Source organism: Amborella trichopoda, chromosome 8 (assembly GCF_054954075.1).
Source record: "Amborella trichopoda isolate Santa Cruz 75 chromosome 8, AtrichopodaSantaCruz75HAP2 v2.0, whole genome shotgun sequence".
Taxonomy (NCBI): domain Eukaryota; kingdom Viridiplantae; phylum Streptophyta; class Magnoliopsida; order Amborellales; family Amborellaceae; genus Amborella; species Amborella trichopoda.
In genome coordinates this window covers 42,445,042-42,460,057 of record NC_142343.1, presented here as the reverse complement: position 1 = coordinate 42,460,057, position 15,016 = coordinate 42,445,042, and the positions used below count along the sequence as shown (strand labels likewise).

Here is a 15,016-nt window from a genome sequence, read left to right as displayed (position 1 = left end):
TTTCAAGATCGATTTCAGCCTCCCCCAACCCCAACAAAATAAAAAGACTCCACTCTTTGGCTCAATCTCTCTCTTTGGAATTTCAAATTTTCCACATCAAGTTTTTGTCTTTTAGGCTCTATTCTACACAGGATGCAAATATTTTTCTTTTTTTTTTTTTTGCTATTAGGGAACATGAAAAGGTGGTCAGGGAGGTGCGGCTCAAGGAACTAGCCATCCGGGTCAGGGTGGCAGGATGCCACAACATGACATGCTTAGTTCCATTTCTACTATGTCCTAAGTTAAAGTAAATGGGAAAACTTTTTCTATAGTGACCTCTAGGTTTCAAAACCCAGTCCTTGATTAGTAAGTTACAAGATATTTGGCTATGTCTCTCTCACAAATTTGAATTTTTATTCCATGTTTTCTTGGTACCTATGCGATTTCCCAAATTTCTCCCGTCGCATCATCTCTCTGGTAATCATTACTAGAGTTGAACGTTTTTTATGAAGTTGTGAGCATGCAGGTTTTCTGTGAAGTGGGCTCCAAAATCTTTGCTAATTTCTTGACTCTGAAAATTTGGTATAGGGAAATTTATCAAATTATATTTGTCAAGTCTTACCTAAATATCAATTATGCTAACTAAGGGTCACATTTTACTTGTAGGATTTATATTAAATCAAAACAAATTCATGGTTTTTGAAATTAAATCAAAAGAAATAAGTGAGATGTTAAATAGTTCATATACTAGATACTTTTTGATAAATTTTGCATTCAAATTAACTGCACTCAATCTTCATTCTATTTAGGAAAATAACTTAAATCCTTTCTTTAATAACTGTTTCTCATTTTTTTGGAGAGTCATGCTTATAACAAGGATCATTACCAAAAAAAAATAGGGAGAACAGCAAAGTTTAAATTTTATGGACCACGAGCTTCTTACTAGCAAGGATTTTGAAATTAGATTTCGAAATGTATATATAATGAGACCATTTATTTTTATACAAGAATTTCACAATCATTATTGACCACTAGATGTGAAATCGAGTGGTTCTGTATATACAATCCCATTAGATTCACTAGTAAGCACTCAGTTACAATATTGGGAATATAAGTGTAAATTTTTTGAGTTTTTTGCGTTTGCATCAATTTGAGTTGGATCACCTCAAATTGCCCAATCCAACCAGGAAACTGTGCACCCCACTCGGTTCTCCACGTGATTGATTGAGTTTAATTCAAAATTTTCAAAATACTAGCAGAAACTACTTAAAAAATAAATGAGGTGGTTAAATCAACAAATTTACTGAAAAGCATTTTATCTTTTATATATCTCATAAAACTTCTACTAAATTACACTTATCCTGAATTTCCAACAGTGACCTAAATACCTCTACTTATTTCGGCATCCAATCTCGAAACAAGTCTTTTTAATTCCAAACCACGAAGAACCAGAAGCAAGAGAAGTTTCGGTATTTTTATCAAAATGGTCGAAAAGTAGGGCTAGCCAGCTATGGCCCTAGTCTTTATAGGACTTGACTGGGCCAAAGCGGCCCCAACCTAGGGCGAGGGCTAGGTAGGGCCAAGTAAAATAAAATATATAAACAAAACAAAAACAAAGAGAGTTGGACTGGGGCGGGTCCTGGCTTTGGCCTAGGCCCACTGCACCTACCCTTGAACCATGGTTGAGCAACTTTCTTGGACCGGGCTAACCGGGCTGGGCCTCCGGTTAGCTCGAGCCATCCGGCCCATTGCCAATCTTAAAGAAGAGATGCCTAAGTGACAGTGTTAAAAGATATTGAGGTACGTAAGTGAAATTTCTAAAAGTAATTTCTTGGTTAATTAGGTAAGTTAACTACCTCATTGAAAGACCATTAGGCTGGTATTTTCGTATATTTGTCGCATTGATGTGAAATTTATTGACCCATGCCAATGTATTTGAACACCAATGTCCCTCCCACCCATTTAGTTTTGCAATCTTCGCTCTGGTTTCCTGGCCTTGAAGGTATTGTGCCCTAAATTGGCTTGAATTTGTGACTCAATTCTGAAAAATCTTCTTGAATTTTCTCCCAGATCGTATTTCTAACTCTGCCCAGTGTTTCTCTCTCTAAAAATCGATGTTTCCCGTTTTTTTTTTGGAATTCAAATTTGCTAACCCTAATACTGTTTAGCCGAAGCACTTTCTCTCTCTAGAATTTGCTTTAATTCTCTGTTCTCTTTCATCTGCGTTTCATTTGCGTGTGCCTGTTAGTTTCTAAGGTTTGGAGCTCGTTTTAGGTTTTTGTTTCTGTTGAATATGACATTAATTGTGATGTTGAAGCTGTTACTGAAATTAAAATAGGCGCAAGGTTTTGATGATTGACTGGTTTTATTCTCAATTTTTTTGAACTTTAATGTGCTTGATAGGGGTAATTGTATGTTTTATGCAATTGGGGTTGGTAACTGGTCGAGTTCTCTCTCTCTCTTTTCTTACCGTCTATCGTGTTTCTGTTTTGAATTACTAGGTGAACATATTTTGTTTTGCTAGTGATTTGTATATTGTTGGGATAATTCTGCCCTTTCCTATTTTTTCTTTTTAATTTTTCCTTGAATTGCCATTTTTGATATTTTTATATTCTCTTATTGCTTATTTTTCCATGTACTTTCCTTTTATTCCCATTGCTGGCATATTTACTCTTTTTCCATTTTTCCAAATTGTAGCTTGGTTTTATTTATTTTTCATTTTACTCTTGATTTGTATTGTCTTTTTTTTCTTTCCTTTTTGACTTGTAAATTTTATTCTGGGAATAGCAACAATTTTCAAGCTTTTTATGCTGAAGAATTTGTATAATGAAGGTGAATCTTCCTTTTTTTTTATATGCAACCAATGGTGTATCCTTTTTTATATATACGCCTTTTGATATAAGTTACCAAATGGCAACAAGTTACAGGATCTTGTCCGTGCAATTTGGCAATGTGTCTTGGCAATGCTTATGTCATTTATTTTTGCAAGATCATGTCGATGCAAATTTTCTTTCTTTTTGGTGAAAGATGAATGGCAACAATTCTGATGAAAAGCCCCTCTCGGACATTAGTTGCCTTGCTGATACCAATTTAGCGAGTAATGTATTGTTGAAATTTCTCAACCTTGACACTAAAGACAAGCCCCAGGCCGCTCCACAAACTTCATATGGTTGTATGCCATATCGCAGTTCGACATCTTTGGTGGATGCCTTAGTTTAGTCCAACTTCATTGGCAGAATAGGCTGTTTACTTTGTTTTATGCTTTGGAATCTAAGGTCTCATGCTACAAGAAAGCCACATCTCTCTTTTGTTTGCCTTTGCAATCTTCCTTGTGTCTGGGTGATTAGATTAGGCAGGACATCTTTCAAGCAAGAGGGAAATAGCCTTTACTCTAGTTTGCCTTGAAATGTTATTAATCTTTTGTTCTTCGTCAGTATGCTCCATAGTGTATGAACATACTTTTTAATGTTCCGTGCGAGTCTGTCTTGGATTATGGGGTTTATTTTCTGATATAAAATCCCTAGGTTGACTTTTAATAGATTTCTTCTTGCTGGCCCCTGCTTTGAAAAGCATGCCTATTCGTTGTAAGGTCTGTTACTGTTGTCATAGTGCTTCCCATCTTTCACCATTTGCTTCCCATCTTTCACCATTTGCTTCCCATCTTTCACCATTTTATCTTTGTATAGATTTCCTATTATTCGTCACTTTTCTTTGCTTCGATGTGCAATTCCAAAATGAGTCAAACTTTCTTGAAGACCTCATTCTGCTTTGGAGTTTGTACTGCTTATATTTTCATGTGTTTATGATTTGCTACTCTCTACTTATTAGAAAAGATAAAAAGAAGACTTAATAGTTTGATTGCTGTGTCTATCATGGTTGCAGGGATGGGTACTGGTGAGAGCAATTCACTGGTTCAAGAGGATATGGAGAAAGCCCCAGTTTCAAATTCGAGGGGCACCACTAGGTCATGGGGAACATTTTCCAGTGGTCATGGCCAATCTCTTTCGACAAGTGAAAGTGCCGGTTCTCCATCTAATCGAAGTGAACCAGCAATAGCCACTCCTGCAACTGAAAGCACATTTATGAGATTAAACCATCTGGATATTCAAGGAGAGGATGTTGCGTCTCCTGGGCCTTTAGGGTGAAGTGATGTTACTTTTAATTGTCCCTATTTGTAGCTCTTTGTTTCCCTTTAAAATAAAGGGATAGCACACTTTTCCATACCAATTGCGGTTAATATATCGTTTTCATATGAACAGTGGGAAGAAGAAAAAAAGAGGTGCAAGAGCAGTGGGCCCAGATAAAACCGGCAGGGGCCTTCGCCAGTTCAGCATGAGAGGTAGTGTGACAATATAATCACCATTACTTCTAGTGTAACTATACTTTCTCCCTTGGTAGTAGTGATAACTTTCAATTTTGGAATAATAAAAAATTGTAAATTCAGTCATTAATGTTGTTATTGCATAATTAGGTACCCCCATACTATTATCTAGTCTCCTATGGAAAACTTTGGATAAACAAAAATTCCTTTTCTCACTATAGTGCATATCATTAATTGGCCTTATTCTTTTTTGGCATTTGCATTGCTCATAGATGAGTTTTATCATTAATGAAAGCATTATCTTACCTGGAGTTTATTTGTTCTTAGTCTGTGAGAAGGTAGAGAGCAAAGGCAGAACCACATACAATGAGGTAAGCCATTTGTTTGGTTTCTATTCTATATTGTTCAAGGCTTGCTTTGTCTTTTATTTTTTATTAAGTGAACCTGGCTTGTCATATCATGTGTATAGGCTTTGCCACCCAGATGGTGTGTCCAGCTACCATTTTGTAATACAAGCATACATATGTATTTAGGCCCATTTGGATCTCCACTTTTTTGGCGATAGCACTAAAATTGCCTGATTCTTAAAGCTTGAATGGGTGGTATTACACTATTCATGATGCAATATAAAAAATGGAACCTGCTTATCCTGAAAATGCCTCTAGTCGGCCCCGTTTTGGCTTAAAGGGAAAGAAATAAAAAAGACGTCCATCTCTATAATGTTAGCATCACAAAAAATGTGGGATATCGTTCCACTTGATTGTGATCATTGATGAGTGCCTATTTTCACTAGCCCATAAAGGTAGTAACTAAAGATAAGGCTTGGATATAGCTACTAGGATATCCAAATGGGGTTTAATTTAAATTCATGTGTAGGAAGCTTTTTTACCTTTGATAATTACTTCTAGAAAGTTCACCATCATCATCAAAGCATATTTCCAACTAATTGGGGGTCGGCTACACGAATCCTGGTTCGTCATTCTGCTCTATTAAGGGCTATAACCTCAATGAGGCCATAAGTCTTTATATCTTTTCTTACTACTTTCAATCATGTTCTTTTGGGCCTACCCCTTACCTTTTTTCAGCCTCACACTTGAACTAACTTGCACCTCCCAACAGGTTTTGTACTGGGTCTGCGCCACGCATGGCCAACCCACTTAAGTCTATTTTTTGTCATCTTATCACCTATTGGTGCCACACCTAAATTCTCCCGAATGTATTCATTTTGAATTCTATCCCTTCTTGTTTTGCCACTCATCCATCTCAACATCTTTAGCTTAGCTACACTTATTCTATGGGTATGTTGTTTTTTGGCTGCCCCAACATTCTGTCTCATAAAGTAAAATTGGTCTTTTGGGCCTACCCCTTGCCCTTTTTCAGCCTCACACTTGAATTAACTCGCACCTCCCAACAGGTGTTGTACTGGGTCTGCGCCACACATGGCCAACCCACTTAAGTCTATTTTCTGTCATCTTATCACCTATTGGTGCCATAGTTAAATTCTCTCGAATGTATTCATTTTGAATCGTATCTCTTCTTGTCTTGCCACTCATCCATCTCAACATCTTTAGCTTAGCTACACTCATTCTATGGGTATGTTGTTTTTTAGCCGCCCCAACATTCTGTCTCATAAAGTAAAATTGACCTTACAATTGTCCTATTGAACTTTCCCTTCAGCTTCATTGGTATACGGGGATCACATAAAACTCTGGTTGCACATCTCCACTTCACCAACCCAACTCTAATTCTATGTGCGACATTTTCCTCAATCTCCCCATTTTCTTAGATTATCGACCCAAGATATCGAAAATATGATTTTTTTTTGGTATTTCTTGGTAACTTGTAGGAAGATAATAACTTGAATTATATGCATTGCAATTAGAGCTGGATATTTAGTTCTTTGGTCCATGTAAATGTATATGTATGTATTGAGTCCATGTATTATGCATGCATGCACATGCGTGTGTGCACATGTGTGCATGGAGGTTCTCACTATCTTGTGGACAACTCATAAAAGAGAATCTTCAACACGACTTTAATTTCCTCTCTTGTAGTTCTTTTTTTAAATATTTACATTTTCCTACATGCTATGCAACTATGTGTGTAGGGTGACATGTAAATGCAAGTATCTAGGAAAACTGTAAGTGACTTATTTATAGAATAAAATAGCACTTAATCCTTTTTTATAAAGAATCAAAAAGCTTTGTGATGGCTTGCAAATCCATTCCCCCTTATCGGTATAATTTGAAGCTCCAGAAATGGTGCAAATCCCAATAGATCTACGAAAACTTGTAATGAGCGGTCCAAAAAATGTGTTGCAAGATGGACCATTGTATAAGGCTTGAAATCCACCTTTTTTTTTTCCGAGATCCATGATCATAGAGATGGAAATGAATGATTTGCAGGTTTGCAAATGTTGAAATTGCATGGTCTAGTGATATTTGACTTGTGTCTATATGAAGCCGTGGCTTTACAAAATACTTTTCTTTATATAACTGACTCTTTGTGTATACAAACATTGGCGGAAGATGCCTATATTGGCATGAAATCACATAGTGCAATGCTATCCCTAATTTATTCCATGCTAGAATCACAATGCTGGCACGAGTATGTATGTTTCTTAAGATATTTTGTCAAGCTTCAAGGCTAAATTCTACTGGCATGACCAAGGCCTCCTCGAGCAACAATTTTGGTTCCAGAGGAGTCACCTGTTGTCTGTCTCTATGATCAAAAGACACTGGGACATGAGCTAGTTGTTGACTGGGTGCTACTGCACTAAAGTTCTGTGCAGCAGATGATCCGAGTATTTTCTGGTCCAATAGGAGCGAATATACTCATAAAACAAATAATAGCAAACTTCGCATGGAAAAGTAGAGGAATAGAGGTCCTCTCGTCTTCTAGTGCAATTCCGTTGTGAGTTAATTCAGCTTTTAATATATGTAATGCATCATATCATTAATCAATAACTTTGTCCATAAGCCTCTCATGTGCAGTCACAAAATGGAAGTTGATATTACTAAAAGCCTAATTTGGGTTTTTTTTTTTTTTGGGTTGGGGAGGAAGGGGGGGGGGGAGGTGGGGTGTGAGGGAGGTAGAAAGAAGGGGGAAGGGGGGGGGGGGGGAGGTGGGGTGTGAGGGAGGTAGAAAGAAGGGGGAAGGGGTTCCGTGGGGGTGTTTGGACAACAAAAGCTTGTGTCACTAGTGGATGTAAACATACCATTTCATGGTTAGATTAGTGAAGAGGTAGGATTTTGTAGGTTAGCTTCAAAGTACAATTTTTGTAAGTCAGCTCATGCATCTTGCAAGTAAACAATCAGTGTTCAAAAAATTGAACCGGCCTCGGAAACCCAAGGGTTGGTTTTGAGTAACCGGTAAACTGGTTGGTGCAACCGGCCGAACCGGGCAAGTCCCGACTCATCAAAAAGGTCTTAAAAAAATCTAAAACAATATGAAAAGCATATTTAAATCATGATTAAACAAAACAAATCCAAATCCAAATGAAGTTGAAAATTAGTGCAAAGATAGATTTTAAAAAATTGATTTGTTCTCAGGGTTATTTTAGAAAATTTTCAAAAAAGATGGGAAAATGTAAAAATACGTATTCATGGCCAAAGCACTTTCCAATCTTTTCCAAACATTAAAAAATGGATTACAAACAAATCCCTTACTTTTTGGGATTTCGTATAATTTTTTTTTTAAAAAAAAATACCCGGATGGATCACCAAAACCGGCCAAAATAAGAACCGGCTAGTGCTCAGTTCCGGTACCGGCCGGTTCCGAGTTGAACCTGCTGATATTGCGAACACTGTAAACAATTTTTGAATTGTTGGAGTTGCGGGTGCATACTTGTGGAGATGGTAGTAGAAATGTTCTTCAAATTATAGTAGACCGATGCTAATGGATAAAAGGAGGCAACTAAATTGCCCATGGGCATGGGTAAAGGAGGGAGTTTTTTATTTTTTTTCCATTTTAAGATTGAAATTTCAATTTTTTTTTCCATTTTAAAATTTCGAGCCAACTTTATTGATTTTTCTAGCGACATATGGGGCTGATTTTGTGGCTACCATTTGAAGAATTCCAGGCGGAGATTTATCGAGTTATTGAGGCTTTCATCTTTGAAGAAGATCAAACAAAGAATTCATAATTTCTTTCGAATTTGGATTTGAGATTGAATACAAAATCAATTTTCTCGATAAATTCCATTGTCTTATTTTCTTCTTAAACAATGTATTGATTTTCTTTAAGTAACAAAGATCCAGCATGGATATATGCGAAATTCTCCAAACTTGAAATGGCATTTATTGTACACTTTGTGGAAAAACTTATATGGGTTGGTTTACTAGAAAAAGGAACGTCTTGCCGGTGTTCCAGGGAATGTAAGGGCATGCTTAAAAGTGACCGATGAAATTAAAGAGAGATTTAAGCATATATTGAGAGCCAAAAACAAACAAAAGAAAAGAGAGCATTGAAGCATTTGATAATTTGTGGGTGAGGTTCTTATCTATGATGATGGAGATGAGGATGATGATTACTCGTAAAAAAGAAGATGAGGATGGTGATTCTCATAAAAAAGAAGATGAGGATGGTGATGAAGTTGGAACACTAGTAGGATGATGAGGGGGAGAGTGATCGGTATTGTTGGTGTTTTGTAAAAGAGACCTTGCCAAAAGGGGATGGCTGCATTTTGCAACCCAAACCTGAAGTTTTGGTGGGGATAGACAATGGAAACCTGAGCAAACAACAAATAGATACGTATTCAAAAAAGAAAGAAAGGAGCAAGGTCTACAACTACTCAATGGTTTTACCAAGCCGTAATTCTATTCAATATCATCTACCTTGATAGCGTCAAGGTTAGGACTTATGATCAAGGCAACTGCTCACTGGCTCAAACGTCCTACATTTCATGAGCTCAGGGAGCCCCTATTCAGAGATGCAGTGAAGGATACCAAGAAGATACCGAATTCCCACAGAGATGGGTGGGATAAGTATGAGATCACAATTTTTTATGACAGATGTTCAAATGGAAGCACTCGCTCAATTATTAATATTATTTGCTCAATTGTCCCTTAGGGACTTTTTTCTTGAAACCTGTTGATCCATCTGGCCATTCACATGATGCAAATTACTTGTTTGAGTTGTTGATTTAGATTGTTGATGAGGTTTGGGCATAACATATGGTATAAATTATCACAAACAATGTTGCCAATTATTTTGCAGCAGGTTATCTATTGACGTTGAAGAGTATACATATGTTTTGGACTTCTTATGCAAGCTGTTGTCTAGACATCATGCTTGATGATCTAGGAAATTGCGTAGGGTTAAAGGGGCAATTGGCAAAGCTAAGATAGTAATTCATTTCATCTTAAATTATGCGAGTTACATTAGTTATAAGCATGATGAGGGAATATACAAAGGAGTGAGATCTTGGGGCTAGGAATGATTTGATTTTCTACAAGTTATGTCTCTCCAAAGTACATGCAGGCATAAAGATGCTAGATTTTTCTTAGCAAAGATCGCCTCGGACCTTGAAATTTCGAAGTGTCTCAGCTAAGTAAAAAATAAACACTTCACAAAAGAGGAAGTATGATGTCCTCCTATTGGAGGAAATTGCAAACTTATTCCCTTGAATAAAAGACTTATTTAAATCTACTGTCCAACTTTTTCTTTTCTAAAATAATCATGTGGTGATTCTACAGTGGATCCAAATCCCTTTTAGAAAAACATTTTACCCAAGAGAGTAAGTATATAGTGTGCACCTGGAAGAGATAGTGAATAAGTTAAGGAAAAAGGTGAATGTGTGTGCATTTAGTGAGCTGACACCGGCTCACTAAATCCACACCCTTCTCTCCTTTTTCTTTTCGTTAAATTGTGCTATTGTAAGTTCACACTGTACACTTGCTCCATCGGGTAAAATGTATTTTCTTTTTTAAAAATTTCAGAATCCACTTTAGAATCAGTAGATGATTATTTAAAAAAAGAGGAGTTTGGATTTTCTATCCAAGTCTTTTATTCGTGGAATTAAGTTTACACTATGCTCTCATTGGAGCACTCTATACTCTCTGTTTTCTAAAGTGTTATATTTTTTATTCAGGTGATACAGTTCCTAACCATTTTTTACTAAGAGAAAACGTATGACCCTGTGCGGAACTTGAAGTTGTGAACCAGTGTATCACAAAAAAAAGAAAAAAAAATACAAATGACCTGATCTAGAACTTCAATTTCCGAACCGGTCTTTCGCTAAAACAGAGACAAATGACCTTTCCTTCAAAAAAAAACAGAGACAAGTGACCTAGTTCATATTTTCACAAAAGAAATATAAAAGTGACCTAGTTCGAACTTGAATGTTGCAGGCCTGTATGTCACGCAGAAAAAAATTACTTTTTCGAACTGGGGTTATTTGAAAAATTAAAAACAATTAGGAAAGAAAGGGACATGAGCATAAAATATGAACAATTGGGGATTTTTTTTTAAATACCACAAATTATAAAGGATATTTATGAAATACCCTAATTTTATTTTTTAAATTTATTGTCTGTATTGGAAGTGATGTACCCGCATTGAGGTGCACAGCACATTGGATCGCCCTTAGCACCTAGCAAGGCGTCCTGGGTTTAGTAACAGATGTTTATATGTGAATTTCATTATCTTTATGTAGTGATACTGGTACAAGTAGATTACGTTGATTTGGTTATCCATTTATAAAATCAAAAGCTGGTTGTTGTCTTTTTTTATGTGATGCTATTCTTCTTTGCTGATAAGGGCCTCCTTCACAGGTTGCTGATGAACTTGTGGCTGAATTTACTAACCTTGGTGGTAGTCTTGCAACTCCAGACCAGGTAAGATGCTTCCAAATGGCAATTGATAACTATTGATGTCCTGGTCATTACAACTGGTTTGCGTTACGTGGTAATCTTTTCATGTAAGTATTTATTTATTTTTAACAGCAACAGTATGATGAGAAAAATATTCGGAGGAGGGTGTATGATGCCCTAAATGTTCTCATGGCAATGGATATTATATCAAAGGATAAGAAAGAGATACAGTGGAAGGGTTTGCCCCGTACTACCCTGAATGACATTGAAGAGCTGAAGGTTCGGACTAGTGATGCTTTTTCTTTTGTGTTCCTATTGATTTAGGAGCCAAATTCCTAAACTACACATTTATTTTATGTATCCTGGAGAAACTACAACCATAAAACACATCTCTATTTTATCTACAACTTAAGTTTTTACTCTTTATAAGTTGTAAATGATTTATAATTCTTTTGGCAGTCAGAACGCATTGCGCTACGAAGCAGGATAGAAAGGAAAGGTGCTTATTTGCAGGAGCTCGAGGAACAAGTAAGGCTTCTTGTCTTCTGTTTGTTTTTTTTTTATAACAAATATAAATCTACTGAAGGAAGTACATAAGTTGTCAAGGAAAAAGAAAGAAACGACTATTTGTTGTGGGTAAATAAGATAGAAGCCACCTAGATTTGCAAAAAAATCCAATAAGTGAGTCTTCCTATCGTTTGTGGCCTTCTTCCCTATGCATTGGTTGAAATTTAGATATTTCACTATATAAATTTTGAAAGCTTTTTACATGAGTATGTTTTCCTACCAAATATTGCCGTGCGGTATTATTGGCATGCTAATTCTTTTCTGTCTCACGTGAAGTTGTAGCTAACAACACCACGCTTGTTATTTTGATCTTGTATTAAAGATCGTAGGTCTTCAAAACTTGGTTCGTCGGAATCTGCAGTTATATGAATCAGGAAACGCTCCTTCAAGTGGAGTGGCTTTACCATTCATCTTGGTTCAGGTATGATTCCTTATTCATTTCATTGTACTGTGTCATCTATTTTGCAGTTTTTTGAGGCTCGGTGATATCTTGTTCCTGTGCTAGTAATTCTGTTTGTGAACCTTTGAGTGGGAACTGTAAACAAGTGGGCATCTCTGGCTATATTCTTTCCACAAAGTATTGATTTTGTACGTTGGGGCCTTTCCTAGATCCCAATTTGCACCACTCAGATTTTGTATTTTATTGAATGGATCAGTTTTCATAGCTTTAACATAATTTTTTTGGCATATTTCTGGGTGACAGACTCGACCACATGCAACTGTTGAGGTTGAAATTTCAGAAGACATGCAGTTTGTGCACTTTGACTTTAACAGGCAATAATCATTTCCTCACCCTCTCTCTCTCTCGCACACACTCTTACCCCTCCGCTCTCTCTCAAGTACATGAACAATCTCCCTCTCTCTTTTCTCTCTCACCACATGATCATCTCTTCCTCTCGCTCTCAGGCATGCACACATCTCTCTTTCATTTGCACACTCATCTCTCCCTCTCTCCCTCCACCAATATGCCACGCTCATAAACAATCCTCTCTGTCCCTTTCCACTCACATGTAGCATGGGGCAACTCTTCACTCGAATTAGGGAAAATTTTCAACAATTTAACAGCTTATCCTTTTGCAACTATTCCAACTCATGGTCATGGGTGTTTTGAAATTAAATCAAAAGTAGGTACAATGTTAAAAATAGTTATTTCTTTGGTGTAATTTAATAAATTTCTCCTGAAATTATGATTTTGGCAGTACGCCTTTTGAGCTTCACGACGATGCATATGTTCTCAAGGCAATGAGATTTTGTGAGGGAGGACAACAACAACAACATGGGAATGCCTCGGTCTCCCAAGAAAGTGTTAGGGTTTCTGAGGGGGCTGAAAGTTCGAGCATGCTTCATCATGGCTTCACGCACCACCATCATTCCATGCCCCAAACTTCAAGTTATGGTAGGCCATCGACATCACATCCCGTCCCTGGAATCCTGAAAGGGCGTGTTAAGCATGAACATAATAGTAGTAATAATAACGTGTAATGCATCCTTGTTCTGGTCCTTGTAATCTCTAATGTGGGCTATCTTCCGCTCATTTTTGTACAGTGTGTGTAATAGTCTTTGCTGCAATTTAATCCAGGGAAGTTTCCGTACGGATCCTTTTTATATATATATATATATATATATATTTTGAAGAGGTCCTCTAATTGTTTTATTATACAAACTAATATCTTTTTCCGCCAGTTTTTTTTTTATTAACCAAAATGCCGCGTCGAACTAAGATGAGCTTACGATGGGCCAAAAATTATATACAAAGTCCAGTGGACCCTTTAAGGATCGAACTAGAATTTCAAACTATTATTATTTATTTAAAAACAATTGCCAAATAAGTTCGACCCATCAAGGGTCAAAACCACTACACCACCTAAAGTTTGACAAAGTTTCGTCTTAAGGGGGGAGAAGGCGTCATATCCCCTACTCCTTCTAGGGGTGGCAACAGTTTGGTCCTGTTGGATCCGGATCCGGCCCGGACCCAGACCCGGACCCGAATAGTATCCGGTTCTAGGTTTTGGACCTGGACCCGACCTTTTGGGCCCAAAATTTGGACCCATACCTGGACTGAGGTCGGGTCTACCCGTCGGCTCTTGGGCTTGGTCGGGTCCATTGTCACCCCTAACTCCTTCCAAACAGCATGCACACACTCCCTCCCTCCCTCTCCTAACCCCTTCTACCCAAGGCCAGCGTCTCTCTCTTCCACCTCAAATGAAACCTTGGTTCCTGTTCTCTTCTTTAGCCCTACTGCCCCTACAGTGAAGAGGGTTCCTATTGGTTTTAAGTGAACCAGATCTTGAGCTTCGTCTCTTCAAAGGTTGAACTGCTAATCGAGTTGACGTGTAGTTCAACCATTCAAGGGTTGAACTATTTGTTGGCCTTTTTTTTTTTTGGCAAAACTTCCAATTCGACCTTAAAATTTAGCCTATGATTTCACGATATTCTCCAGGCAAGGTATTATATTATATAAAGGGTGTGGTTTGTACCTCAAATTTTTATGACAAGATGTAATATTGGTGTAAAGAGTTCTTCAAGTAGCCTAATAATCTATTTTTATCTTTAATTATATAATTCTAAACTTAAACAATGATTCAAATCGAGTAGATCTATAAACACTCAAAAATCTTGAAATAGATAGTCTTGATAATATATAATAAAATAAACTATTTTTGGGACTCGAAAGCCTTTTTTTTTTCTATTTTTATATGTAACTCGATGTCGACATGATCAATTAAAGGGTTTTTCGACATCTAAACAATATTTTTTTCAATATATATTTGAGGTGCACTTTAATTTTACTGTTTAAAATTTTTATAAACTTTTTCCTTAAAATTTAATGATTTCTTCCATAAAAGTCCTTTTGACGGCATATGGACAGTTAACTAATTTACAAAAATCTCATCTCATCTGTTTATTTATTTCTTCTTCACTATAGCCTACATCTTATTTATGGAGGAGAAGCATAAACAAATACTAATTTTTTTTTAACATTACTATGATTTAATTCACCTATTTAATCACATCTACACATTTGGATCCCAAAGGCTTGAGATATTTATCCTTAGACTAGGGAACAAATGCGGTATCACCCCATGGTCCAAAATTTTATGTTGATATTTGATTTTTTTGAGTTGTTTTTTTATTTTCATTTTAAGCCATGTTCAAAAGTCGGATTTTGGGACCTTCTAAAACAAAAACTAAACATATTTGGGTAATATGATAGTCCAACTTTCAAACGACCAGAACCAAATATAAAAAAACCAAGTTAGGTAGAACCACCTGAATAAATCAATTAAAAAACCTATGTTTCAAGCGGAATGGGCGTTGGACTCTCAAACTGCCTAAA

At 36.7% G+C, this 15,016-nt stretch overlaps 1 protein-coding gene across 3 annotated transcripts; it reads left to right on the top strand.

Annotated features, from left to right (window-relative positions):
- The first annotated feature begins 1,879 nt into the window (after nucleotides 1-1,879).
- Nucleotides 1,880-13,271, top strand: LOC18432262 (transcription factor-like protein DPB). 3 transcript variants are annotated; one of them, XM_006842373.4, is made up of 10 exons: nucleotides 1,880-1,981; nucleotides 3,862-4,120; nucleotides 4,239-4,318; nucleotides 4,628-4,671; nucleotides 11,074-11,136; nucleotides 11,245-11,391; nucleotides 11,572-11,640; nucleotides 12,002-12,100; nucleotides 12,383-12,453; nucleotides 12,879-13,271. In XM_006842373.4, exons 1-10 carry the CDS (start codon nucleotides 1,903-1,905, stop codon nucleotides 13,159-13,161), a joined length of 1,194 nt encoding a protein of 397 aa, XP_006842436.3. In that variant the 5' UTR covers nucleotides 1,880-1,902; the 3' UTR covers nucleotides 13,162-13,271. The 3 variants fall into 3 exon arrangements, with proteins under 3 accessions (XP_006842436.3, XP_088731208.1, XP_088731209.1); XM_088875082.1 differs by having other exon boundaries at nucleotides 1,880-2,235; XM_088875083.1 differs by lacking the exon at nucleotides 12,383-12,453.
- Nucleotides 13,272-15,016: the final 1,745 nt, after the last annotated feature.